This window comes from Cyprinodon variegatus, unplaced genomic scaffold, assembly GCF_000732505.1.
Source record: "Cyprinodon variegatus isolate N-32 unplaced genomic scaffold, C_variegatus-1.0 Scaffold983, whole genome shotgun sequence".
Taxonomy (NCBI): Eukaryota; Metazoa; Chordata; class Actinopteri; order Cyprinodontiformes; family Cyprinodontidae; genus Cyprinodon; species Cyprinodon variegatus.
In genome coordinates this window covers 85,552-96,957 of record NW_015151436.1, presented here as the reverse complement: position 1 = coordinate 96,957, position 11,406 = coordinate 85,552, and the positions used below count along the sequence as shown (strand labels likewise).

General features: G+C 36.0%; 1 protein-coding gene across 1 annotated transcript in view; it reads right to left on the bottom strand.

Annotated features, from left to right (window-relative positions):
• Positions 1–10,574, bottom strand: part of pdgfd (platelet derived growth factor D) — a 66,401-nt gene extending 55,827 nt beyond the window's left edge. The window contains exon 1 of the mRNA XM_015399039.1: positions 10,457–10,574. Within this exon, the coding sequence (XP_015254525.1) occupies positions 10,457–10,574 (118 nt within the window). The remainder of the gene's footprint in view (positions 1–10,456) is intronic.
• Positions 10,575–11,406: the final 832 nt, after the last annotated feature.

The following is an 11,406-nucleotide window of genomic DNA, read 5'->3' as shown; positions in this document are numbered from 1 at the left end:
GTACTAATCAACGTTAATCAAACTAATCTAGTAATCGGTTAGTCGTTAAATGGTGTATAGAAACTGTAAAACATGCCTTTAGCTGACAGAGCAACCCACCTTGAGCAGTAATGTCAAAATTGTAAAAAAAATAAATAAATAAACATTTTGCATTTAAAATTAAAATTAAAAATGCCGACTCTCAATATGCACTATCCAGAACTCCTCAAGTGGAAACCTTTCAGTTTTTCCTGATTGGTTTTGGAAAAAAAATCTTCTTTAACGAACAAATCTATATTTGTTGATCATGTATTTGATAGCCATACATATGGTTGTTTATGTTGCTGTAGTGTGACCGTTAGATGTCGCTGAAAATTACACACTGTAGCTTTAAGCAACGCATACATTTCATATCACACACATGATATATTTCAGCGATCTACAATCCATAGCTTGGGGGAAACATCAACCAAAAATCCATTCTCAAACACATGAACAAGCTTTACCCTCATCTTCAAATTTCTAACAAACTCCCATCAGTACATCAGCAGGGTTTTCATCTCTTTGCTGTTTACACACATAAGCTTTGTTTGTCAAGGACTGCGACAGAGCCAAAGCTAAGAGAAGATGACTATGCACTTAATCTTCATCTTTTCAAAGCACATGCTCCCTTCTGGATGCTGTTTTACTCCCATCTATTATCTTTCATTTCTTATTCATTAGTGTTTTATTTAAGTTTTGGGAAGCCTCTGAATCCCTACTCAAACTATCCCCCTCTGTGCTCGTCTTATTCCACAATCTGGTGAAAAATTGTTGCATTGTTTGCTTATTCAGCACACCCCTGGTTCTCATGTTTCTCTTTTGTGATGCCATGCACTCTCTCTCGCATCACTGCTTTTTTCACACCTCGACTGTGTCTCTTTTCATATCCATCACGCTCTATTTCTGTTGTCTCATTTTATCCTTTCTCCCATCTCCATCTTTCATCAGCTCTTTTGTTCATGTGCTTGTCAGCTGTTTTCTGTGAAACCCACATACGGGCAGACTACAGAATTCCCTGTTCATTCCCTTAGAATGTTCTTCTTTGCTGCATGCTGCTTATCCTAATCTTCTGCTCAGAAGTTTGTCCTTGTTCAGATTTCCTTTTATCTTAATTCTATTCTGGCTCACTCGTTATTAATTTCTAAATATGGTTTTAATTCCGTTTGTCCTTCTCTTGACTAACCTCAGTACTATTTACTTAACATTTGCCATTTCGTTCACGTTTTCATGCTTTTAATCATCAGCACCCACTACATCTCAGATGGTTAGGCTGCCAAGGCTCACTTAGCTCTACAAAAGCTAAATATCTTTCTAACACCCTCTAGCTTGCTCTCTGATTATCTTCCAATGTGTCCCCAACTCAGCTAATTTTCAGAAGTGCTTTATTGGATGTTAAATTGAGTTATTATTGCCAAAGGAAGACAATGCACATTAGAAGAAATAAATGACTGCACAATTCATGAAAAGTTTGCAGACAAACTGTTTGCCTTGGAAAATATGAATTCTGTGACTTCTGGCTATAAAATCTGATTTATTATCAGAACTGGATATGCTACAGGATTTTATACGTTTAGATAACAAACGTTACACAAAATGCAAACACTTTAGCTATTTATAGGCAATAAAGATATAGCAATGTTTTGAAGCAACCACCCAAAATATGTTTTTTTATTTAACGTGTTACTTAAAAGCTGCTCAGACATTTGTGTAATTGAAACTATCATTGTGAAAGGGCTTTTAACAAATGTACTACTTCTCTAAAATGGCTGTAATAGTAATTTAATCTTTGCTACAACTTTAAACAAATGCCTACTGAGTGTTGTATTGTCTTGCAATGTATTTTCTTATGACCCAGAGATGACTGGTTGCATACTTGACCTCCATCCTGCTTCCCTCAGGTAATTTGTCAGCACGAAACAACTCATTAGAAACACAAATATAAAAAACAAAACAAAAGGAAAGCAGCAAGACATAACAAACTGGCATTTTTCCCACCATGGATATAATTCAATCCTTTGTCTATAGTTGGTGCTTGGTGAGGCTTTTTTGTTTGAGATATCTTTTGTTGCGTGTAATAAAGCTCTGTACTTCAGAAAAATAAATCTTATTCTGAAATATTTCTTCCCCAGTTTTAAAATATATAGCATATACCCGTTACTCATATACATATAGAAGTTTGACTTCTGTAAGAATCAGATGTATGTTGACCTTCTAAGTATACTCTCTCAGGTTTTGTAGTCTACACTATAAACAGCATCAATGGAATTTGTTTTTTTATTTAGTCTTTATGGCTCAACTATGTAAAAATGTGGTCTCTATTTCATTAACATTAGACCAATAAAATTAGAGAGATTAATTGCTTTTTAACTTCCCTGAGCACAAGGATTAAGTTAAGAAAGTCACGATTTTGTATTTTCTTCCCTTTTGGCTTCAATACTGATCAGATGCTCCGATAAGATCCTCTGCTTATGTTTGATACTATACTTGGCTCTGCTCTCCCCTTCCTGAAATGTCTTATCTCCTCTCTCCACTCCTCAATCATTCCTGCTTTCGTCCATCTCCTCTTTTATACTCCATCCATTTGGCTTGCCATTGGTCCTCTCTATCTCTTTGGAAGCTGACGAGGCAGAAAAGTGGAGGGAACGGTCTTTTAACTAGGCATATCTTTCTCCAAACACCTTTTCCCTTCTCCTTTTCTGTGCCCTACAGCTACTTTCTACATTTGTTCATCATCTGCCCACACTTTATGTAGAAATCTGAGCTTCACCTTAAGCATGAACCTATGCTTCGCTTTGGAAGAAATCATTTTATTTGTTGTTCTGTTTTTATTTCTGAAAAAAGGCTACCCCTCCCCTCATCACAATGTCTAATCAGTCAACACCCTAATATTTGTGAGCGTAGGATCACATTAGGTCCTGCCAAGTACTTGGAGGTGTGGTGGCTTTGGCACAGGCAGAATGTGGAAGTGTATATAGGCACGATGACAGCTATTTATTGGGGGATTCCCTCAAAAAGGGAGGTCCTGCAATTGTCTTTGGATGTACAAGACCAGAGGTGGGTAAGCAGTTTAGCACGCTGGGACTGAACTGAATGTGAGTCATGAATTCCAAATAGTCTCACTGAATTGCACCCCCCAAGATTGGGTAAACAAGCTCATTAACCCCTTTGTGTGAAAAAGGAATCCATAGTTTCATGTCAAATAAATTCAACATTTTGCTAATGATTTAGAGGATCTTACATCTAAGATTTATTCTATGTGTCCAAAATGTTGATAAAAAAGTAAAAATAACCTGAGCTCATAACATGTCTGTAGAGCTGTATTTTATTGGAGTTTATAAAGTCATGCAAGGAAGGTGTAACTTTTTTTTAAATATAGTTAAATATGACCATTCAAATACATTTTAAAAACATGTAAGTTGAAATACAGTCAGAGACTAAAACGGAATCAGCCGAGAACCACAAGAAACAGCTACTGCTTATACAGTGGAATCACTCAGTTAGCTGAGAAGCCAAGACCGTTCCAGAGGCAGAGCTCTGTTGCTCTGAAAACTTCGAAGGCACAGTTCAAAGCAGGCTTATTCTGAAGGATGACTGCAAGTTATGCCCAGCAATGTCTTCAAGAAGAAAAAAAAAACTGCATCTCAGCTGTACAGAATCCAAGATCAGAGTAAGGTGACCAGATTTCAGAGGCTATACTGTAGTTGGGCACATTTTCAACTCAGACATAAAAATGATAATTGAAGTTCTCAAGATAAAATAAATAACCAAGGACAGTAAAGGTTCTGTTTGTTTTTACATATTTGTCTATTTAAGCAATGCAAAGCTCAGTTTAACAGAAGTAATGTGTCTCTCGTTAATGGTGTTTACATTTTCCGAGAATATTGCAAAAGGGTATTAGTAATAGAGTATTAAAGAGAGAGGAACAGGAGGGTCATTCATTCATGCATTCAACCTAGACCATTTTTGTCTCTCCTTTTTTTCTAAACGTCCTCTGCTCTTCTCAGCCCGTTAGCTTTACTCTCAAATCAATCTTCCTAGTTTCTTCCTCTCTGACTCACTCTTTTTCTGTCGGTCTACTTTACATCTCTTGTTTTAAGATAATTACAACCCCCTCAAAAACAGTCTAGGCTGTAATAACATAAAAAAATTAATTTCCTATTAATATTACACAGATACTTCACTGAACATTTATCTGTAGGAGGAAAATTTACCCTCACCTAGAAAGCAAAATTGATAAAAGATCTACACATTAACCTGGGAACGCTACCATCGAATAAGTTCAGGGAAAGGAGGGATGTTCAGCAGACTCTTTGGAGCTGACTGGGTGAAGCAATGCCTACCAACGATTGGTTGTAGCTGATCATGGTAACAACTATTATAGCAGTAGACAGCATGAAAAACCAGAACAACTTCTGCTTTTATACTCTCGGTGTTCCTCTTTCAAAGACAGAATAAATGATTCTGACAAATTAGATGTGATTGTAGCAGTAATGTGTATTTTCTCCTGCGTTCCCATGTTTATTTTGGTTTGGTTTGGAATTTAGATTGCAGGCAAGGTTAAACTACGCCAAACATAAAGCCAAGTTCATTAAGAGATATGTTAAGCATAAAATAAGAAAAGCCCTGAAACTTATGGCAAAGAACCTGAAGAGCTCTGATTTTAATGTCATTGAGTGTATCTGGGATTAAATGAAGAGACAAAAGATTTGTATTTATTTCTCCAAAATGTTTGTAGCAACCTACCAGCCTAGTTCATTCAAACCTTGAGAGCAAGTGTAGCAAATACCATTCCTAGTGCAAGCATTTTATGTTTACTTTATCTTAACCTTTGCTTTTTAAGTTGTTTCTCAGTATGAATTGTAAAACGTACATTTTCAGTTGAGTTCAAAGGGTTTGTTTTGCGTAAACGTGCATAGGTTTCCAAACTGCATTTAACTTTGACGTGCTAACCTTCCTTATGTAACCATTTTTTTCCCTGATGCTTGAGTTTATACGGGCAATGCTCTTTTGCGATACTGGCAGAGCCGCAGAGCCACAGCTTTTGATTAAAACAGCTCAAACAGGAGGCAAAAAGATGAGAAGATAAAATCAGAAATAAGACAGGGAGAGATTAAAAGAGAAGGAACTGGAGAGATGGAGTGATATGTAGAGAGGCACAGACTGATAAGATGGGCCTGAGAGAGAAAGGCAAAAGATAAAAGGAGCATTATTAGAAGAAGAGGATTCAGACAGCTATGGCAGTGTTCTTAATAAACCGTGCTGTGGTTATGTACTGATCAGGGCCAGAGGTTATATTCCATGTTAAGCACAGTTGCTCTTTAACTATATAATGGCATCTTGACACTGAATCTCTAAACTAGTACTGTTCAATGCGGGAGGTTAACTGTGGCATTAGTTGTAAGTGAGGCAGGCTATATGCAAGGGTAAGAGGAGCTTTGCCCCCTCGAGTAAAGTCTGTCCAAGGAAGAACCTTTCTCATCGTGTGGCCTCTACTCCACACTTTGCCCGCCCCCGTGCAAACCACTGCTTCCCTCCAGTAAACACCAAATCACTGTCAGTATGTAAATGAACTTTTCAGTAACCAGGTTAACTATGAGGTTTTACACTCAGGTGATCAGTAGTCTGGCCAGTCATACTAACTTACATCAGGTGTAAATCAGTTTGGAGAGGATCAGACAGTGTGTTCTAAAACAGACTGACTAACCCATAAGGCAACAGCACTTTTCTTTAACTGTAACAGTCATGATTAAAGCTGCAACCTTGCACTGATGCAAATGCATCAGTGCAATGAATTGGATATATCTTCAAAATAGCAACAATGGACAACTGTAAGAACTTTCTTTTTCAAACAGATGTTTTTGCTTTTTTTTATTGGTTCTTACCCTTGGCTTGCTTTTAAAACTGGCTCTACCCATCTCTTTGACTAAGTCGCCATGTATACAGCCAGTTTGGTTGGCCAGACTAGGGTCAGAACTGAAGCAGTTACAGTAAATCTTAAGTAAGCAGCAAATTTCTGTAATTTGCTGAAGCAGTTTCTGTCATGAGATACTTGACAAAACAAGTTACAACAAAAAACTAATGTTAATGCAGTCTCTATTTGTTCTGTCAAGTGGGATATGCTACACATTTCTAATCACAGTATGAGCTCAAGGACATGTTTCTAAATCACAAATGCAAAGTTCCTGCTTTGCACTTCTCCACTCCTCATGTTACTGAATGGGAAAGCAGAGCAGCCCCTTTCATTACCTTAGACAGGTAATGACAGATTTTGTGGACTCCCAAAATAGACTTGATGCACAATAACCACAAGGCTAAACATTATAGTGCTGTTGATAAAAAAAAGGGGGAGGGTTAAGAGGCCTTTTAACAAATGCTACTGAGAAATGCTTGCAATGTCCCCTGAATATCTACATTATGTACATAACACACCTTTTGCAATCATTGAAATCCATGATAACAAAGCCTTGTCTAGCTATTCCCTGGATGTTTGACAAGTTTAATCAAGAGAAGGCTAAGAGAAACAGACAGACAGATAGCAAATTAAAATTACAATTTCAACTATCCCTCAAGGATTTTTGAGTTAAATAAATAAAATAAATATATTTTTTTATTACAGCATCCTACTCAAGATCTTTCTACATGAATACTGTTATGTTACTCTGAGATATGTGCTCTATATACAAAGACATAGCAAATGCACACAGATGTGCAAAATAAACTTGATACTAGAGCCCTAGTCAGGTGGGTTTTTTAAAGCAGACAACAACCTTTGTAAGAAAAATCCAAAAAACACTTAGGCATATCCACAGTAGGATAAGTGAATGCTGGGAGATACCCATGCATTAAGTCAATCAAATAATGGAACCCTTGAATTCCTCAGCTAAGGGAACATAAATACACACACTTATAGACATATGTGAAAACATTTGATTATTTGATTAGTGCTAAACTGCAGGGGATTAAAGCGCTTTTCAAACAGACAAGTCCTTTTCTGTAACAACTGAGATCACATGCTTTCAAGGTCTGTGATGATCAGGCTTTTAAAAACTTTAATCAAGTTTGTCTCTTTTCATACCATCTAATCCTACAAATGGTATTAGAATTTTCACTAAATAGCTCTCTGGTCTTATCAAGTGAATAGGGCTGAAACAATTAATTATGAATAATCGATTATTGAAATAATCAACTAATTTAGTTATTGATTAATCGTTAACTGGTGTATAGAGACTCTAAAACATGCCTTTAGCTAACAGAGCAACACACTTAGAGCAGTAATTATACAAGAATATTTTCTACAAAACCTCACCTGGACCTCACTGCAATTGGCCTGTGGATGCTTGAAATCTAACAAAAAAGGTGTTATACATATACTATTATTATTCTTATGCTAAGAAGAGTAATAGAAGTTGACAGAGTTTATCAAAGTAAAACCACTAATTTTATGCCGTCAATCATTAGTTTTTAACAGTACAGAGGCCCAACCTCTTGATCGCATAAACCTAAACTAATACTATATTTGAAATAGTGGAGAAAAAAAAAAAAAAAAAAAAACGAATTAGGCAGCAAAGAAATTCCACAATTTCTTGAAGCCATTTTTGTTAGATTTTGCGAATTTGGATAGACTGAATGAAATTACTTATTGATGAATTAAAAAAAGTGATAAACAATGCTTTTAGCACAAAACAGCACTAAAGTTACACAGTCATTTGACATCATTTTTGTTAGACTTAAAGAAAATGGTACGGTGCATCTTAACTCAGGTCAACATTTATGGATGTCAAGTAGAGTAACTAATTATTTTGTATACTATTTTTTTTATCCTTAGTTAAGTTCATATCTTTTTAACTTGCAATTTACTTTGGCTTAACTAAAAACATATATAAAAAAAACATTAAATCCTAACAAGTTTATAAACAAGACATAATCGTATCACTTATGGAATTGTCTATATGTATTGAAATGTATCTGTCTTTTTGGTCAAATCAAGGTATTCTTCTGTATAAGGAAAGTATATGTTAATTTTGCCGTGATGTCACTTTTTAAAAAATCTACTGCACTCAAGCTATGTATTGTGCAGTATAACACAGAGTGTTTTTCACTAGAGGCAGCATACCCTGCAACAGCACTGAAGTGCAAAGCAGATGCACAATAGTGTTACTGGATAATACTAATTAATATAAGTAGTGACCTCTTGGTCTGAACTAAAGAGTGTACACAAACGTTCCCAAGAGACTAGCTCTTTTGACAACCAATATAAGGATGTTTTTTGTGATTCCTCCTGAGAGGGTGAAGCCTATTCACACTCCTAACTTCAACTTTTGCCACCTCCCACTCAAACCAACACCTCAAAGGAAACAAAACAAAACATATTTAGAGGCATAGCTGGCATTATAGCAAAGCTTTCTTAGGCAATGAAGAATCTCTACAAAAATATTATAGTAATGCTAAACAGAGTAAAAGACTCTGGCTTCACACAACCCTTAGTTTTAAACATTAATATTTAGTAAACATGTAAGTAGCTGTCAGAAGGCTGTAAGGAAAAACTCTAAGTACTTACTATATATATCAACAGGCATTCTAGACCACTTCCTCTTAAAAGTTTGCCTTTTTGAATCTATAAAACCTGACTATCTTTGAAAACAGTCTGCACATTTTTGTTTTGTTGAATGTGCATATATCTTTTTTCACATATATGTTAATTTTTTTCATTTATCAGATTTGAACAAAAACAAATGAAACAAATAGGAAGAAGATTCTCAGATATGTTACTGTCAAAGAAAATTGTTGTGTTAATAATGAATAGAATAGAGATAAAAAAAAAACCCTCGTATTATTCACTAGCTTTACTAGGAAGCTTTGTTTTTGACGCATGCATTACAAAAAGTTAATTTTCTTTATTTAAACTTAACTTCTTTGCATCTAGAAATAACTGTTAGTCTTTTTCCTAAATCTACATTCTTTAACCCATCTGTTGGCTTTTAATTTTAGTTTAATTGCAGTGCAGCTGTTTGTCCCATATCTTTAATAGTTTACACTAGGACTGCAACTAATTACTATTTTGCTAATCCATTAATCTGTCTAATCTTCTTTTTCTATTAATCGATTCATAATCAGATGGCAAAAAGTTTCTTGAAGGAGATTTTACTAGAATTTATAGCAAGTGAATCCTTTAAGGCCTTCTGGATAGAGAATATTAATGGACTAGAAAGTTCTTTTTTAATCTTGAATGGAAAATCTTTATATTTTTTTTTACAATTTTGGTATTATAACTCCTTTAAGTGGGTTGCTCTATCAGCTAAAGGCACCTTTTAGAGGCTTTAAACTAAAGTTAATGATTAACTGATTACTAAATTAGTTGACAATGATTTAAATAATTAATTAATCCTGATTTGATTAATTGTTTCAGCCCTATTTTACACAAAATCCTTTCACAAGTAGAATGTGACACAGTGCATTGCTATCAGTCATACATGCATTCCAAGTATGAGTGAGATGTGATGTGTTCAAATATTTGTTCACTTGCATTTTCAAACAAACCTCTGAAGTCTAAAGCTGTATTTACACTAAGATGACCCACTGTGTATGATTGCATAGGTTTTACTGAAACCTATGCAATCATACACAGCTGGACTCAGCAAATACCTAAAAGCCATTTGGTTGTTCTGCATTTTATTTTGGGGTATCAATGTAACGGGGGCAAAAATACCTATGCGTATTGGATCTTTCAGATTACTTTGATGAAGTTGTTTAAAAACCTTGTAAAATTAAACTTTACAGTGATGTGCTACTTTGTGCTGATTTATCACAGTACTTCCCATTAAAATACATTAAAGTTTGTGGTTGTATCAACACAGAATGTTTACAAACACTATATTTAGGAGTATGAAAAACATGTCATCTAAAGAGTCCCCACCTGAAACCCCCCCCAAACAGCTAAAGGTTATATAGTTCAAACAGGCCTGAGGGGGTGCCTACCTGGACATAATATAATATATTTGCTTATTTTAATGTTTTGCAGCTGGAAGCAGTCCTACAGCTGAGTGAAGGTGCACAATCAAAGGCACTGTAGCATGACTCTAACCCCAGGGCTTTGTGAGAGTCATGCTACAGTGCTGAAAAACTATCCTGGCAAATTTCCAATAAACTGTATAGTGAATTAGGAAAGTTGCAGCAGAATCTATTGCATCTCCCTCCAATTATAACTCACCAGCTTAATGCTAGTTTGGATGGTTAAACATTTATTTGGTTATAACTGTTGCTCATTTCCCCTCTCCATTGAACATTTACAAACTGTATCATTCATTTGTTACACAAAATAAAATATCTACCTCAGATCATTATGTCTTTGTTGTATATTACAACCACATCTATAAATACGTAGGCTGCGTTTTTTAAAACTTAGATATTGGAGAGAAAAGAAATAAAGTCATCTCACCGGTGGTTATGCTGTTGCCTCTCAGCACCTTGGCATTGGCGACCTGAGCATTTCCCATTCTGCTAAAAGTCCCCAGAAATAAAACTATCCACATCTGGAGAATCAGCGCTCTCCTCATGGTGTTGCTTCAACTTTTGGCCTTTCTCACAAACTTTTTCTTTCACTTTCTAATGATTCGGCGAACTAATAATTCCCTGCGAACCTGACAGTCCAGATCGCTTTCCTTTCTACAGCACTCGCATCTGCCAGTGTTGTCCCCTGTTTAAGTGAAGGAAATAAACGTGTTGACTCCCTGACGCTCCTGATGCGCGGACACAATGTCCAAAGTAACAAAGTGTGGTAGAAGTAGAAGTTGCCTTGCTGCACAAACCGAGGACAAACTCCGAAACGAGGATGAGCAGGTGGAGGATTTATATCCCCGCTCACGGTCAGACATGAGATTATAGGCGCCGGACTTCTTATCACCGTGAAAGCAAAAACATTCAAGTCAGTCGCCGGCAAATAGTTTCTAACTAACGCATTCACACTAAAAGTCGGCGCGCCTCAAAGTTTGCAAATAGCGCCACGCGCTTCTCCTACACATGGACGAGTGCGGATATGTGCGTATTAATCCGGTTACTTGAGATGTTGGTACAGAGGTCAGGAGACTATTCAGATTTGGATTTTGATTAAAGTTATATGTGAGTTATTTTTAATCTTACTTCCAACTTGAAGTAGAGTTTTGGCGCAGTCCATCCAGAATCTTTGATGACTCAGAAGATTATGGGTATTTTTTATATATTTATTCTTATTATTATTATTATATATTTAGATCTCTCTCTCTCTCTCTCTCTCTCTCTCTCTCTCTCTCTCTCTCTCTCTCTCAAAATATATATGATGGGTAAAGATAATCAGTTTAATAGACCTGGGATTAGCTGTCAAAATACTGGAGAAAAGCTGCAAAGCATTAG